Source organism: Dermochelys coriacea, chromosome 3 (genome assembly GCF_009764565.3).
Source record: "Dermochelys coriacea isolate rDerCor1 chromosome 3, rDerCor1.pri.v4, whole genome shotgun sequence".
NCBI classification, from domain to species: Eukaryota; Metazoa; Chordata; order Testudines; family Dermochelyidae; genus Dermochelys; species Dermochelys coriacea.
The window spans coordinates 169,502,331-169,515,501 of record NC_050070.1 but is presented as its reverse complement, the minus strand read 5'-3'; the positions used below and the strand labels follow the sequence as shown (position 1 = coordinate 169,515,501).

At 43.9% G+C, this 13,171-nt stretch overlaps 1 protein-coding gene and 1 long non-coding RNA gene across 2 annotated transcripts in view; both read right to left on the bottom strand.

Annotated features, from left to right (window-relative positions):
* The window catches only part of LOC122459514, a 100,013-nt gene extending 89,640 nt beyond the window's left edge, over window positions 1-10,373 (bottom strand). The window contains exon 1 of the long non-coding RNA XR_006280259.1: window positions 9,645-10,373. This is a non-coding gene — a long non-coding RNA (uncharacterized LOC122459514). The remainder of the gene's footprint in view (window positions 1-9,644) is intronic.
* SLC30A1 (solute carrier family 30 member 1) lies at window positions 1,586-9,648 on the bottom strand. The gene is made up of 2 exons (XM_038394269.2): window positions 8,863-9,648; window positions 1,586-6,735 (listed from the first exon to the last, which is right to left on the bottom strand). Exons 1-2 carry the CDS (start codon window positions 9,482-9,484, stop codon window positions 5,831-5,833), a joined length of 1,527 nt encoding a protein of 508 aa, XP_038250197.1. The 5' UTR covers window positions 9,485-9,648; the 3' UTR covers window positions 1,586-5,830.
* Window positions 10,374-13,171: the final 2,798 nt, after the last annotated feature.

Here is a 13,171-nt window from a genome sequence, read left to right as displayed (position 1 = left end):
TGTTTCTAGGCATTTCACTGACATCAACATGGAGTGGTCTGGAAAGGTGCATGATGCATGCATTTTCAGGAACACCAGCCTGTACAGAAAGCTGCAAGCGGGGACTTTGTTTCCTAACTAGAAGATTACAGTGGGGTGAGGAGGGGTGTTGACATGCCCATAGTTATCCTGAGGGACCCTGTGTACCTCTTACAGCCATGGCTCATGAAACCTTACATGGGACACATGGACAGCAGTAAGGAGCGGTTCAACAGTCTCAGTAGGTGCCGGATGACAGCTGAATGTGCCTTTGGCAGATTAAAGGTGCACTGGTGATGCCTTTATGGCAGGTTGGATCTCACCAAGGATAACATTACTATGGTCATAGCTACATGCTGTACATTGCATTCTCTCTGTGAAGCGAAAGATGAAACGTTTGCTCGGGGGTGGAGTTATGAGGCAGACTGCTTGGCCACTGATACCAGGGCTGTTAGAGGTCAGAGGGGAGCTACTGAATGAGGGAGACTTTGATGCAGCACTTTGACAACCACCACCAGTAATGTAACATTGAAGCAACTCAGACAGAGATATACATTACATGTAGTTTTCCTAGGGGGCAATGGTGACACCTGGGGCCTTATATTCCTGTAATAAAGTGATTAAAATATCTGTGCATAGATGAAAGAACCATACCCACAGGACTACAAAATTAGTTACAGCTTCCCACCACTCACTGAACTTTAAACAAAAAAATAAACACAATAGCGTGTCTCATAGAACATTTATAATACACGAACAGTTCACAAAGCCTCATACTGAGGTAGAAACAGCTTTGTAAAATGATGTACATTATTACATATATTCATAGACATTACAATGTTTTTAAGTAAAAGAACCCAAACATACAGATCTGCAGTTAGGAAGATGACAACTGCATAAAACTGCATCACTTTTTCCCCAGGCAAACACTAAAGTTATATAAAATAAGGGCTTCATGAAGAACACACTGATGCATGTCAGTGTGCTGTTAACTTAAGAGCATTCTTGTCCTACGACTCATTAATGAACCCTACATATACTTTTCTAGCAACAACTCCTTAGGACTGCAATGTTTTTGGATTGAAAATTTAAACTATAGAACACAAAACAATGTTTTAAGTAGTTAAAATCTACAAAACTCTGAAAGCAAAGTGAAAGGTGTATGTCATAGATCTAGCAAACCTACCTTAAATTTGAGAGACCTACATGTTAAAAGTTTAATTACTGTTATGCAGCGATGTGGGGAGATTTTGATATTCAAAGATTACCTCTTTAAAAAACGTTGAAAGAGGCTTTATTGTTATGACACAAACTCAGTAAGTATTCATATATTTGCACCAGAAACCATGACAGGAGGTATGATAATTTGGTTTTACAACTCAGTTCCCAACTTTTTAAAGATATGAATATTGTAAGTAGAAACAAAGACTGAATGCATGTAAAAGTATACTGCTAGTGGTCAAGCAGCTGACCTTGTAAGCAGAACAGCAAGATTATTTAAGTTCTTCTCATTACATAGATACATTTTCTCACAGGACTTTAAAAGAAACAGCATATTGTAAAATAGTAATGTTGATTTAATAGTAGCCAAACCCAGTTTTTCATTGATGAAGTCTAGACAATAGGTACAAACATGTCAAGTAGGTCCCCTCAACAGTGGTTACAAAATTAAACTCATGGTGTGAGTAAAGAATCCTAACTAAACCCACATGCTTTGGGAAATATAGCCCAAAGGTGTTGTGTTTTTTTAAGTGAATACTCAGATATATGAATGGAATCGGTATCAGGCTCACATTTATACAATATTGAAAGGTATCCCATATAGGCAATTAATTTCACAAACTAAAGGTCATAAAGAAGAATCAGACCTCCTGTTATCAGTAAGGCTGCAGGAAAGCTTTCAGGACTGTCTCAATTCAGGCACACGAAGAACCCCCTCTTTCCATCCATGAGAGAAATAAAAGGTTCAAAGTAGAAGGCTAAAATCAATCACAGAATTGAGTAAGCAACATAAAAATCAGAATTCTAAGAATGCTAAATAACTGATGCTGTGTTATGAAATAAATCCAATGTTTTAATATGCTTTTTAAATACCCTTAAATAGAGCATTTCTCACTCCCATCACATGAAAAATCAAAATGTCTAGATATAAAAATTCAGAAAAAAAAAACAAAACAAAAAAACAGTTCCCTATGGCAGAATAGGTTAGCATGTGCATTCTAAAAATAAATGTTGTTTCCCTCTTAACTACCCATTGAGTTACTTGATTGCCTATTTTTCAAAGGTGCTAAGCAACACCAGTTCCAACTGAAGTCAGTAAGAGCATTGGTGCTCAAGGCCTTTGAAAAAAAAAAAAAAAAAGTCAGATCAAAAGTTAAAAGTTCAGTTAAGAGCCAGTACTACTTATGTAACATAATTTTGATGGGAAAAAAAAAAAAAACTCTATACCACCACCCATTTCATTTTATATTGATTTTAAAATAATCACTAAAAATCAGCACCTAGCTTTTGAGGCTTGTTTTGAAAAGCCATAGGCCCCCACATTGCATATTTAGGGTCCAATCCTGCAAACACTTATTCACAGGCAAGTAACTTCACTCACACAACGTATTCCCTCCGAGTTCAACAGGACTACTCAGGAATATAAATGTTTGTAGTATCAAGCCCCTACATAGTTTTCCTCAAGTGGTCACAATTTTGATCTACTTCTACTTGTTTACTACCACCTCTAGGAAGTGGACTCTAAAGTAAATATATTTATGAATGAAACATTTTAGCAGATATAAGATACTCTACCAAGTAACATTTAATGGGAAGCAAACAAAAACAGACACTGAAGTATCACTTTTCTTTTTCCTAAAAATCAGTGTTCCATGTTTTAATTTATAATAAAAAAAAAAAAACCACACACCTTACACCCAGGAATGCACAATGCAGACAATTAGCTGCTTTCCTGTCCCACCTGGTAAAGTGCTTACTCATACGAGAGTCACTAATTTCATGCTTTAAAAAACAATTTATGCAATAATTCAAGAAAGCTACCAGTATTCTGGAATTACGGTCTTCAGAATTAAATCAAGTCTGCATAAATCAGATTAAAAGATTGAGATGTATTGCAAGTTATCAGGCTACGATTTGGGCTAATTACAGCAACATGAATGTACAAATCTTACTGCCACTGCTGTACAAACTCCCACCTTGGGCCTAATACGGAATATATACTGTACTCAAGTCCGAGGGGGGAAAAGTTTTTTCCTTTTATTTAAAGATAACCATTGACTGCAATGGACATAGCACTAGAAAAATATGACTTCTGGCACAAACAGATTAAAAATTTAAAATGGAATTAGTGTCTACATTTCTAGACCTATTCAAATGTATTTATCTGTGACTGTTACCTAAAGAGGACAACCATGTCAGGACTAGTAGCCTCGCTATAAAAGCAAAAGGAAAACAAATAGTCGTGACTTTCAGTACTACTATATTTTTGGCAATAAACTGTTTTATATTTTGTTAGTGACAGTTATACAGCAGGACCTTGCCAATTCCCATTAGTGACTGGGAGACCAAATACAAACTATTAACCATACTAGTCAAACAGCTTACAGTGTTAAAAAAAAAAAAAAAAACGCAAGGTTATCTATTTCAAGTGCACTTTGTTCATGTCAGAGGTGCAGTTTGACAATGCTTCATTCATTTCACATTAGTAAATATATGGTAGTATATTTTGCAAACAAACAATCTTAATGTAAAACCTCATTATAATGCTTTTCTGAGAAGCTGAGGAAGCCCACTGTCACAAACAGGCCTGGTCCCCCTCTGGAAGGGCACCAGTCAGTTGTGAACCACTTATGAGTGAGTATTATAGGGAACATTAATTAGAGATGTGCAAATTAGTGAAGAGCTCTATATTCGGGGGCGGGGGGAGAGAACCTACATTTCCTTCACTAACCAAAACATTTTTAATACAAAATATATTAAATTTAAATACTGTTTAAGGCCTTAAAAACACAGTATGCAGTAAATCCATAAATAAGGCCAAAACGGTCCTTAAGTTATCCTGTTGTGCCTGGCTATTGCAGCACATATGTAAAAGGAGCCACTGTCGGAAAATAAGCAATTTTACAACTTTGCACTTCTATAGGGCCTTCCATCAGAAGATCTCAAAGGTCTTTAGAAACTAATGTATTAAGCCTCACAATACCCCATGAGGTAGGCATTATCTGCATTTTAAAAATGGGTAAAATGAGGCAGAGAAAGGTTAAGCGACTAGCCCAAGGTCACACAATGTAAGTGGCAGAGCTGGGAAAAGAACTAGGTCCTTCCAACTCTCAGTCCTGTGCTTAATTACTAATCATTGTTTCTCATTGTACATATGCAACTCAAAAGGTGGATTTAAGGGTACATTTTGGCCTGGAACACAACTCTCAGCATGGGACCAAAGTCCCTTAGTGTCCCCTTTTACATTGCCTTTGTTCTCCCCAATACCCTACTGACTCAAAAAGAGTCAATAACCCAATTCTTGAGAAAGTATGAGTTGATGGCACACTAACAGCTTCTTCAGAGCTAGTCTATTATTTAGTTGAGTTAAACATTTTTAAACTGAATATTTACAAATTCAATAGGTAAAATTCTTTGACACACATTACTTTAAAAAGGGTAAAATATATTGGATGAAATCCTGGCCCCACTGATATTAATGGCAAAGCGTCAATTGTCTTCAATGGGGCCAGGATTTCACCTACTGTAAAAAGTACTTACTGCTGCATTGAAACTTACTGCAGTTATAATTTAAACCCTTGAAACCCAGGAAATAGAATGCCAATGTTGACAGATGCTCCACTTTAACAGTGCAGGTTGGAGTTACGATGATAAATACCAACTCCTTTAAATAAAGGTTCCAACTCCAATGTTGCAGCACTGGAACTTAAAAGGTTCTGGCAAATTCTTATATTTACATAATGATCTAATGAAATCAAGAGTGCAACTGAACTTGTGAAGAAGGAAGAACACAGAATGCATATTTTATGAATTAGCCAACAATTAGTTACTTTATCAGTCACTTCATCTCTCAGTCTGATCAGAGGAGTATACAGCAGGTTGAACTTACATTTTAACAGAACATAACTTTCACAACCGATATTTTTACAGCCAATTTTAATTACCCCATAGCCCCAGTGGGGAAAAAAACTGGACAGGTTTCTATCAATCATGTGATATGTTTCCTTTAAAATATGCTACTATTTATGCTATGCAATAAATCCACCAAAAAAAGCACTCACATAGTTCACTGTTTAAGTTTAAGGAAAAGTGTGAAACTGACAAAGTGGTTTCTAATTTGATGTTATTTCCATAAAAACATTCTATGAACTTTGGTTTTCATATGGGTTACAAACAATATATTAAAATATCTACAAATCAAATATTAAAGGGAAAGAGTAGCCCCAATGAGAAGTCTAACACAAACTGAGTTCCAATGTACTTATCCCTCAAGCAGCTTTTCAGGGGAGAAAATATTTTAATTTGAAGCACAAAAAAGTCTTTCTGCTGAAGTGTTGAAACTAGTTTTCCAAATTTTTTACAGCATTGGCACACTTTCAGTGCCGCTTATTACAAAGTCAACACAAACACATTGTGTCATGACAATGCTATTATGTTCTTTAAAACAAGCATTCTAGATTTAGCAACGTGACAAGAACAGGGACTTCAGCAATTACACTGCTTGACAAACTTGCATCTCAAATATTACTCCTCCTCTTGCAATAAAGCTGCAGTTGAAGCCATCAAAACTCAAACAGCACAACTTTGGGAATTATAAAGATGATTCAAATTGCGTGTCTGGGTCATCGTCTGCCTCTAGCCTAACAGCAGGTATACTTTCAGATTTAGTCCTCCTAGTTTTGTGGTGTGGAGAGTCAATGATTATTTCTGAGCATGAAATAGCAATTGAAGAGGTCTTTGTGGTCTTCTTTTCAGTACTGCCTTCTGCTGTCCCACAACACTGCTTCAGAGCACACTGAGTTCTGCAGGGAAACTCACATTTGCCAACACCTGATTCAGAGCCTACACTGGCAAACTCAGGCTGAATTGTAGTGGCATGGATCCCTTCATCATGAAAAATCTCTTTAATGTGCTTTGCCACTTTCATGTATGATGCAGGGTCATGACATTTTATGTGAGCAGTACCAATGATCCTGCTGCCTGCCAGCTGCCAAACATGTAGTTCATGGACTGCTTCAACTCCTTCAAGTTTACGTAGTTTCAAGTTCAGAGAATAAATATCAATTTGTTTGGGAACAGTTTGCAAAAGGATAAGGGCAGATTCCTTAAGTAATGGATAAGTTGTGTAAAGGAGTATACAAACCATTATCAGACAAAGAGAGGGATCTAAGTACAGCACCCAGCAGGGACCAGCTACATGAATACCCTCTTGTGTGAGCAGATCAGCACTGTCAAGCAGTGGGGCTACAGTAGCATTTTCTATGCAATGGCTATCAACACATGGATTAAAACAGGACCCATCTTTGGGGCATGGATTCCAAGAAAAGTAAAAGACTGAGGCATTCACCACCACAATCACTGAACCCAAGGCATCTCCAAGCACATGCAGAAAAACTCCACGCATGTTAAGCTGTCCACTGGAATCTTCTTCGACCTCAATGTCCAGAGAGTTAGGGCCAATACTCCCATTCGCTTGTAGTTCCGCCTTGCCATCACCTGCAAAGAAAACAGTGAAACAGTTGTATGCTACATCACAATATCAGATTCTAGAAACATTTTACTATATCATGGTATTAACTCACAGTAAGTTTAGAAACCACATTACTACAGTGAAATATTGTAGCAAAGTGACTTCACTTAGGTTTTTGTTTTTTAAATCCTCTACCACTGCACAATTCAGCTACAGTTATATCCCAGCAATTCAATTTGTGTCCTTGTAGCTTATAGCAGAACAGTGGATGGAGAAGTGTGTTTATTGATTATCTGTACAGAGTAAGTTGTGAAACGGTTGTCCCTTTCTTATTCTACTATAGAAAGTAGAAGTCTGTATAAAACAGGTAAGAAAAAAGATGTTGTAGTTAATTCAAAGGCCTGGTCTACACATTGGGGAGGCGGGGGGGGGGGAAGGAAGAGAGGGGAAATCGATTTAAGTTACGCAGCTTCATGGATAATGTAGCTGAAGTCGACGTACTTAGATTAAAATGTAGATTGTTGGTGCTTGTCTGCACTAGGATACAACAGTGTTAAAAACACATGTTAACACACACAATGTTAGACATAAAGAAAAGGAGTACTTGTGGCACCTTAGAGACTAACAAATTTTTTAAAAAATCCACTCTATACGGCTAAATTCAGTGCCTTGCATAATGACAGGTTTCAGAGTAGCATCCGTGTTAGTCTGTATTCGCAATGTTTGCAATGTTAGACATGTTAGCCATTGTCTATGCGGAGTACTACCACATTTTAAGTTTATCAGGTGGTCATGCTTAACCCTAGTATTTATATAATGTTTTCTAGTGTAGAAGAGACCCATGACAGTATAGCAGGCATGTAGTGGGTACTACAAATTTCAGAGGTATATGGTGTTCAGGTATGACAAGAAAGAATTAGCATTTTTCATGGAAATTTAACTCTGCATTTTCTGATTTCCAAGCATTTCAACTTTACAAATCACAATAGTCTAATGAGGTTCTGTCACAGATATACTTAACTTTAACTGCCTAAGGATTTTACAGAGACAAGGTAGGTGAGGTAATATCTTTATTGGACCAATTTCCAATGGTCAGAGAGACAAGTTTCTGAGCTTTCCCAGACCTGAAGTACAGCTCCATGTAACAGAATACCTCTGTGTAAGCTTGTCTCAAATCAACAGCAGTTGGCCCAATAAAAGATATTACCTTACCAACCTTGTTGCTCTAACTCAGTGAGTTACTTATGTTGAAACTAGGATACTTACCTAGGAAGTTAAACAACACTAAGGCTTATTAAGTGGTCAAGTTAACGCTTAAGGTACTAGAGCAACCTTCCTATATCATCATAAAGCCCATCTTTTAAAAATCAACATACAGCCCAACTACACAATGATTAGCTGATTGATTTTATGTTACGCTAGACACTGAGAGAACAAGAATCTGTAAAGTAATTCATTGTTTACCCAACAGGTGTCTGGTAGAGAAGCATTTCCCCCGAACCCACACTGAAGACTGCTGGACTGCCAAATAAGGGCACAATGCAGAAAGCAAGTTGTCAGAGAAGGAGTGTGCATGAGTGTACTGAGTACCTGTGGATCCCTTGACCAGCTAATATAGGAACAGAAACTGTTGCCAAGATATCACTACATAAACTACTATCTAATAGGGGAGTCTCTTATCTTTCTTCCACCAGCGTGCAGGTGGCCTCCAAAATCCACTGCGCACTCCAGGATAGCTCAGTGGTTTGATCATTGGCCTTGCTAAACCCAGGGTTGTGAGTTCAATCCTTGAAGGGGCCATTTAGGATCTGGGGCAAAAATTGGGGATTGGTCCTGCTTTGAGCAGGGGGTTGGACTAGATGACCTCCTGAGGTCCCTTCCAACCCTAACCTTCTAGGATTCTATGATTCTATGTCGTTGCCCCTCTATCACGTTACTTGACAAAGTCTGATCTCCCTTACTTTGTCCTACTTCATCTCCTCTGAGAACGAGGAAGCGAACCCCTCCCCTACCCACCTCCCAGTCTGACACTGAGAGTGTCTACCAGCCCCTCTCCTTCCTAAATTTGCTAGGAGGGAGAGAGATTCCCCCCCCCCCGCCCCCTCCATCCCTCAGGCTAAGGGAGGGCTCCTCCCGGAGGCAGGGCTGCTTACCTAGCTTCTCCCGGTTGACTCCATTGGTGCTGCTGCAATTCTCCACCAGCGTGTTGGTCTCCTCCTTGCGCAGCCCAGCATCCCCTTCCCCGGAAGGCGGCTCCAATTTGGTGCGGCTGCCGCTGCGGTGGTGCTGGCCCCCCCCATGCGAGTGCCCGTGCCCGTGCCCGTGCCCGCCACCACCTCCGTGCTGGTGGAAGAGGCAGAGCCCCAGCAGGTTGACGAGCAGCCCGGCGGCCCCCACCCCAATCACCACGAGCGGCTGCTGGATCTCGTGGGGCTCGGTGAAGCGCTCGATGGCCTCCAGCAGGATGGTGAAGCAGAGGGCGGTGAGGAAGACGGCGTTGACCAAGGCGCCCATCACCTCGGCCCGCACCCAGCCGAAGGTGTTCTTGTGGGTGGCGCGGGTGCGCTGGGCGAAGCGCACGGCCACCAGGGCCACCACCAGGGCCATGACGTCGGACAGCATGTGGAAGGAGTCCGAGAGCATGGCCAGCGAGGCGGTGACCCGGCTCACCACCACCTCCACCACGAAGAAGAGGAAGGTGAGCGCCAGCATGCACATCAGCCGCACCCGGCGGTAGCGGGGCTGCCGGGGCTCGCCCGCCCCGTTCTCCGCCATCCTCGCGCTCCGCTCCGGCGGGGAGCGGCGCCCAGCGGGGGAGGACCCGGGACTCGGCGCTGCCGGCTCCAGGAAGGGGGGGGGGGGGAAGGGAGCCCGCGGGAGGGCGGGGCGGGGCGCAGCGAGGGGACCGGGCAGCGGCGGCGAGCTCCGCACTCACCTGGCGGGGCAAGGACCGCCGCGAAGGGAACGCGAGAGGCGGCGGCGGCGGCAGGAGGAGCCGGGCCGAGCGGGGCGTCGGTCTCCAACAACTCCCCCTCCTCGGCCGCTCTTTGCAGACGGTTTGAAGCGAAACTTTGCACCCGAGCCCCCTGTTCTTTCCACACGGAACCCCCGCTCGCCGCCTCCCCCCCCCCCCCGCGCGTCTTATTGGCTGCGGCCCCAGCTCGGGCGGGGCGGGGGCTGCCTCACATCTTCTCCCCTATTGGCCCGCAACCCTCACGACCAGCGCTCGGCCGCGCCCCCAGCGCGGCGCCCATAGGCTCCGGCCGCCAACTCTGCCGGGCCAGAAGCGGGGAGGAGGCCAATGAGGCGGGGCGAGGAAGCCCATTGGACGCTTCTCCCTGTCGCTCTCGCCGTGTCCCCTTAGCCCCCCCCCCCCCCGAAAGGCTGTTTGCGGGACTGGTGCAAAAAGGGGGTTACGAGGGGCGAGTATCGTCCTGCCGCGCCCGCTCTTCACACGGCCCGGCCGGGCCTGAGGGCGAGGGCGGCTGCTCGCTGCCTGCCCGGCGCCACGGGCTGGGCGGGGTACTCGCCCCACCCAGGGAGCGTCTGCGCGGAGCCGCCCCTCCCGAGCGGTGGCAGGCCCCCCTGCCCGCACGCCGCCCCGCGGCACTGGGGCCGGCCGGGCCGCCGACGCCGAGGGGGCCCGGGTCCCTTTGAGCACGGAAATCCCCCCCCCCCCCGCCGCCGCGAGAGCAGCGCCCGGGGGTGGGCAAAGGGCACCCCCCGCCCCGTGAACTCGGGCTTCGAAGTGAGCCCCTCCCCCCGCATCACTGGTCTGCAGTTCCCGGGACTGGGCACCCCCACAAGCCTCACCGCGGGGGGGCCGAGCCCCTCTAGGAGACACGGACACCCGCCAGCCACCTCTCTTGTAAGGGGGCCCTAGGGGCGCTGCGGAGGCGGCCTGCACCCTTAGGAGCAAACACACAGCTCTCTGAGCACCCATCGGCGGCCCTCTGAACCCATTAAAGTGAGTCCTGCTCCCACGGAGTCCCCTCCGCCTCCTAACCCCTTAACTGGGGCCAACACCCCTGCAGGGCTGCCCCGCAAACAGCGGAATGAGGGGCCCTTACAGCCCCCACAAGACTACAAAAGTAACACCCGCTTCAATGGGATACTGCCACAGGTGGCTCAGGCCTAGGGTGATCAGATGCTTCGATTTTATAGGGACGGTCCTGATAGTTGGGGCTTTTTCAATATAGACTCCTTTTACGCCCCACCCCGTCCCGATTTTTCACACTTGCTATCTGGTCAGCCTACTCAGGCCAGCCTGCGGAAATAGTACCAGAAACTTAGCAGCTTGTTTAGTTTCAAGATAATCATTACCCCTCGGAGAACCATTTTTTCTTCTTTGCAACATTTTGAAAGTTAATTTTAGTGCGGCTGTGTAAAGCACTGGAGTTGCCAGTAGGTCATACCAGGATAATGCTTATGTAAACCAATAGCACCTGCCCACAGTAAGCATCAAAGCTAGGAATGGGAGAGGAAAGGAGGGAAACATGAAGTTTTTGGCTTTATTGACTGTCAGCTTGGCAGACCTGGACTAGAAGTTATCCATAATAATCACTGTATCCTAAATTAATATCAGATTCTTAACCAGACGTTTGTTAAATCAAATGTTTCTACAATGAGTAAAAAAGAATCATAAACAAGTTAAAAATAATGCAAAACACTCCATGATTTCCTAGTACATAGACTGCAAAGGGTTTTGTCTTAATTGTAGCTAAAGACTTTTCAGTCTCATCATCCCACAGTTACCATTGTGTAACTTTCCTCATTTGTGGTTCTCATGCACAACAACTGGATGTCTGGATACAGAGGTTGATAGGGTATGTATGTTTGAGACTTAACTAGAGCTGCACTGGAGAAGGCAGAAGACTGGAAGTGCCACAGAAATGTGTCTCTTGGTCCCTAGTCACCATAAGTCATTCCTATAATTCTTTCCCTGTTCTATAAAAATCTTATTCTTTCCCTCTCCTGTGATCATTAACTATTTTGAAATATTTCCTTTTCTTAAAACTCTCACACTTATAAGACTTTGGTTTGCAGTGTTGTTGTAGTCAGCTGTGCTGGATTCAGCTGGGAGATATTAGAGAGACACGGTCATAGAATGTAGTGTCATAAGACACTGAGACATGCTATTTATTACTTTAACGATCAGCAGCTCTTCTGTTCCACCAGAAGGACCTCATAATGAGAGCAGCTCTCCTCAGCCAGATGGTGCCAACAACGAACCCTCAATCTCTTGGTTCCAATGGCCATTCCCTCAACTACCAAATCCACTAGCCAATCTTCCACCTGCCAGATCTGACAGCCAACCTCCGGTGTTACTCCCAATAGCCAACTCAACAGTCATTCCCAATTGCCAAGCCCCCAACTGCCATGAAATTTTCGGATTCCAGCATTTCATCCATTCTCTTGTTAATGGGGTATCCTCCAAACCATTCTGCTCACCACTTCAAGACCAGCAGTGAGGAAAATAATATCACCCTGTGGCTACCTTCTTTCCACATGCAAAGTTTCTCCTCCTCCCATGACCTCAGCTCAACCATAAGACTGAACCCTCAGTGACTGCTTGTTCTGGATGCCACAGTTATGATGAAAATAGTAATTAGACATGGACTGGGACTGGCCAAACTCCACTGGATTTTTGGCCTGGCCAGTAGCATTCAGTCACACAGGCTGAAACTCCTAGGCTGAAAGAGTTATCGCATTGCATCAAAACATTATATCACAATCTTTCATGTCCCCCACCCTCTTGCTGCAAACATCCTAGCACCACAATGAGAGGAAATAGAATCATGCTAATGAAATAGGGAGGATCCTGGAAAATGTGGGGTGTAAAATGTTTGGCAGGAACCTTTCTTGAAATGAATGGACAGTTTCCCTTTGCCTCTACTAAGATTGCACACAAGGGAGCCAATTATGGTGGTTATTTAGTGATATGCAAAATTTAAGAAACGACTGAGTTTTAAGTTAAGTCCTATCTCCTCTGGTAATTCACTCCACAGACAACGGTCATTAACAGAAAATCTCTGGCACTCTATAGATTCACCGTGGTCATGTTTTGCTGCATTACCCCCAAGGACTGACCATTTTTGGGTGGATCATAAATGGAGAAGTAGTCTCTGATATAGCCAGACTTTAACCCATTCACAGCCTTCATGACTGTGAAGACCAATGCTCTGAATTGACATTGGAAGCAAAGTAGGAGCCAATGTTGTCTCCAACTTTTCAGTCTTAGATACATGAAATGAAACAGGTGGTTTCCTGTGGAAGACATCACTTATTGCCACTGTTGCTATGTGACCATTCCTATATTTACAGAGTAACCATTACTGTTATGTTTAGACAGATAAACATAATAGCTATTCCTGTTTTTCTGTTGTCCAGAGTGGCTATCTACCTTTTTTTACTCGTGGCCCCTAACCTTAAATAGACAAGCCAGGAGACCCCCAATCAGAG

Excerpts from the sequence above, each read along its gene's own strand:
- SLC30A1 (XM_038394269.2), bottom strand. The coding sequence starts at position 9,484 with ATGGCGGAGAACGGGGCGGGCGAGCCCCGGCAGCCCCGCTACCGCCGG. Across the intron at positions 6,736-8,862 it reads AGTCAACCGGGAGAAGCTAG|GTGATGGCAAGGCGGAACTA; the intron begins GTAAGCAGCCCT and ends TTTTCTTTGCAG.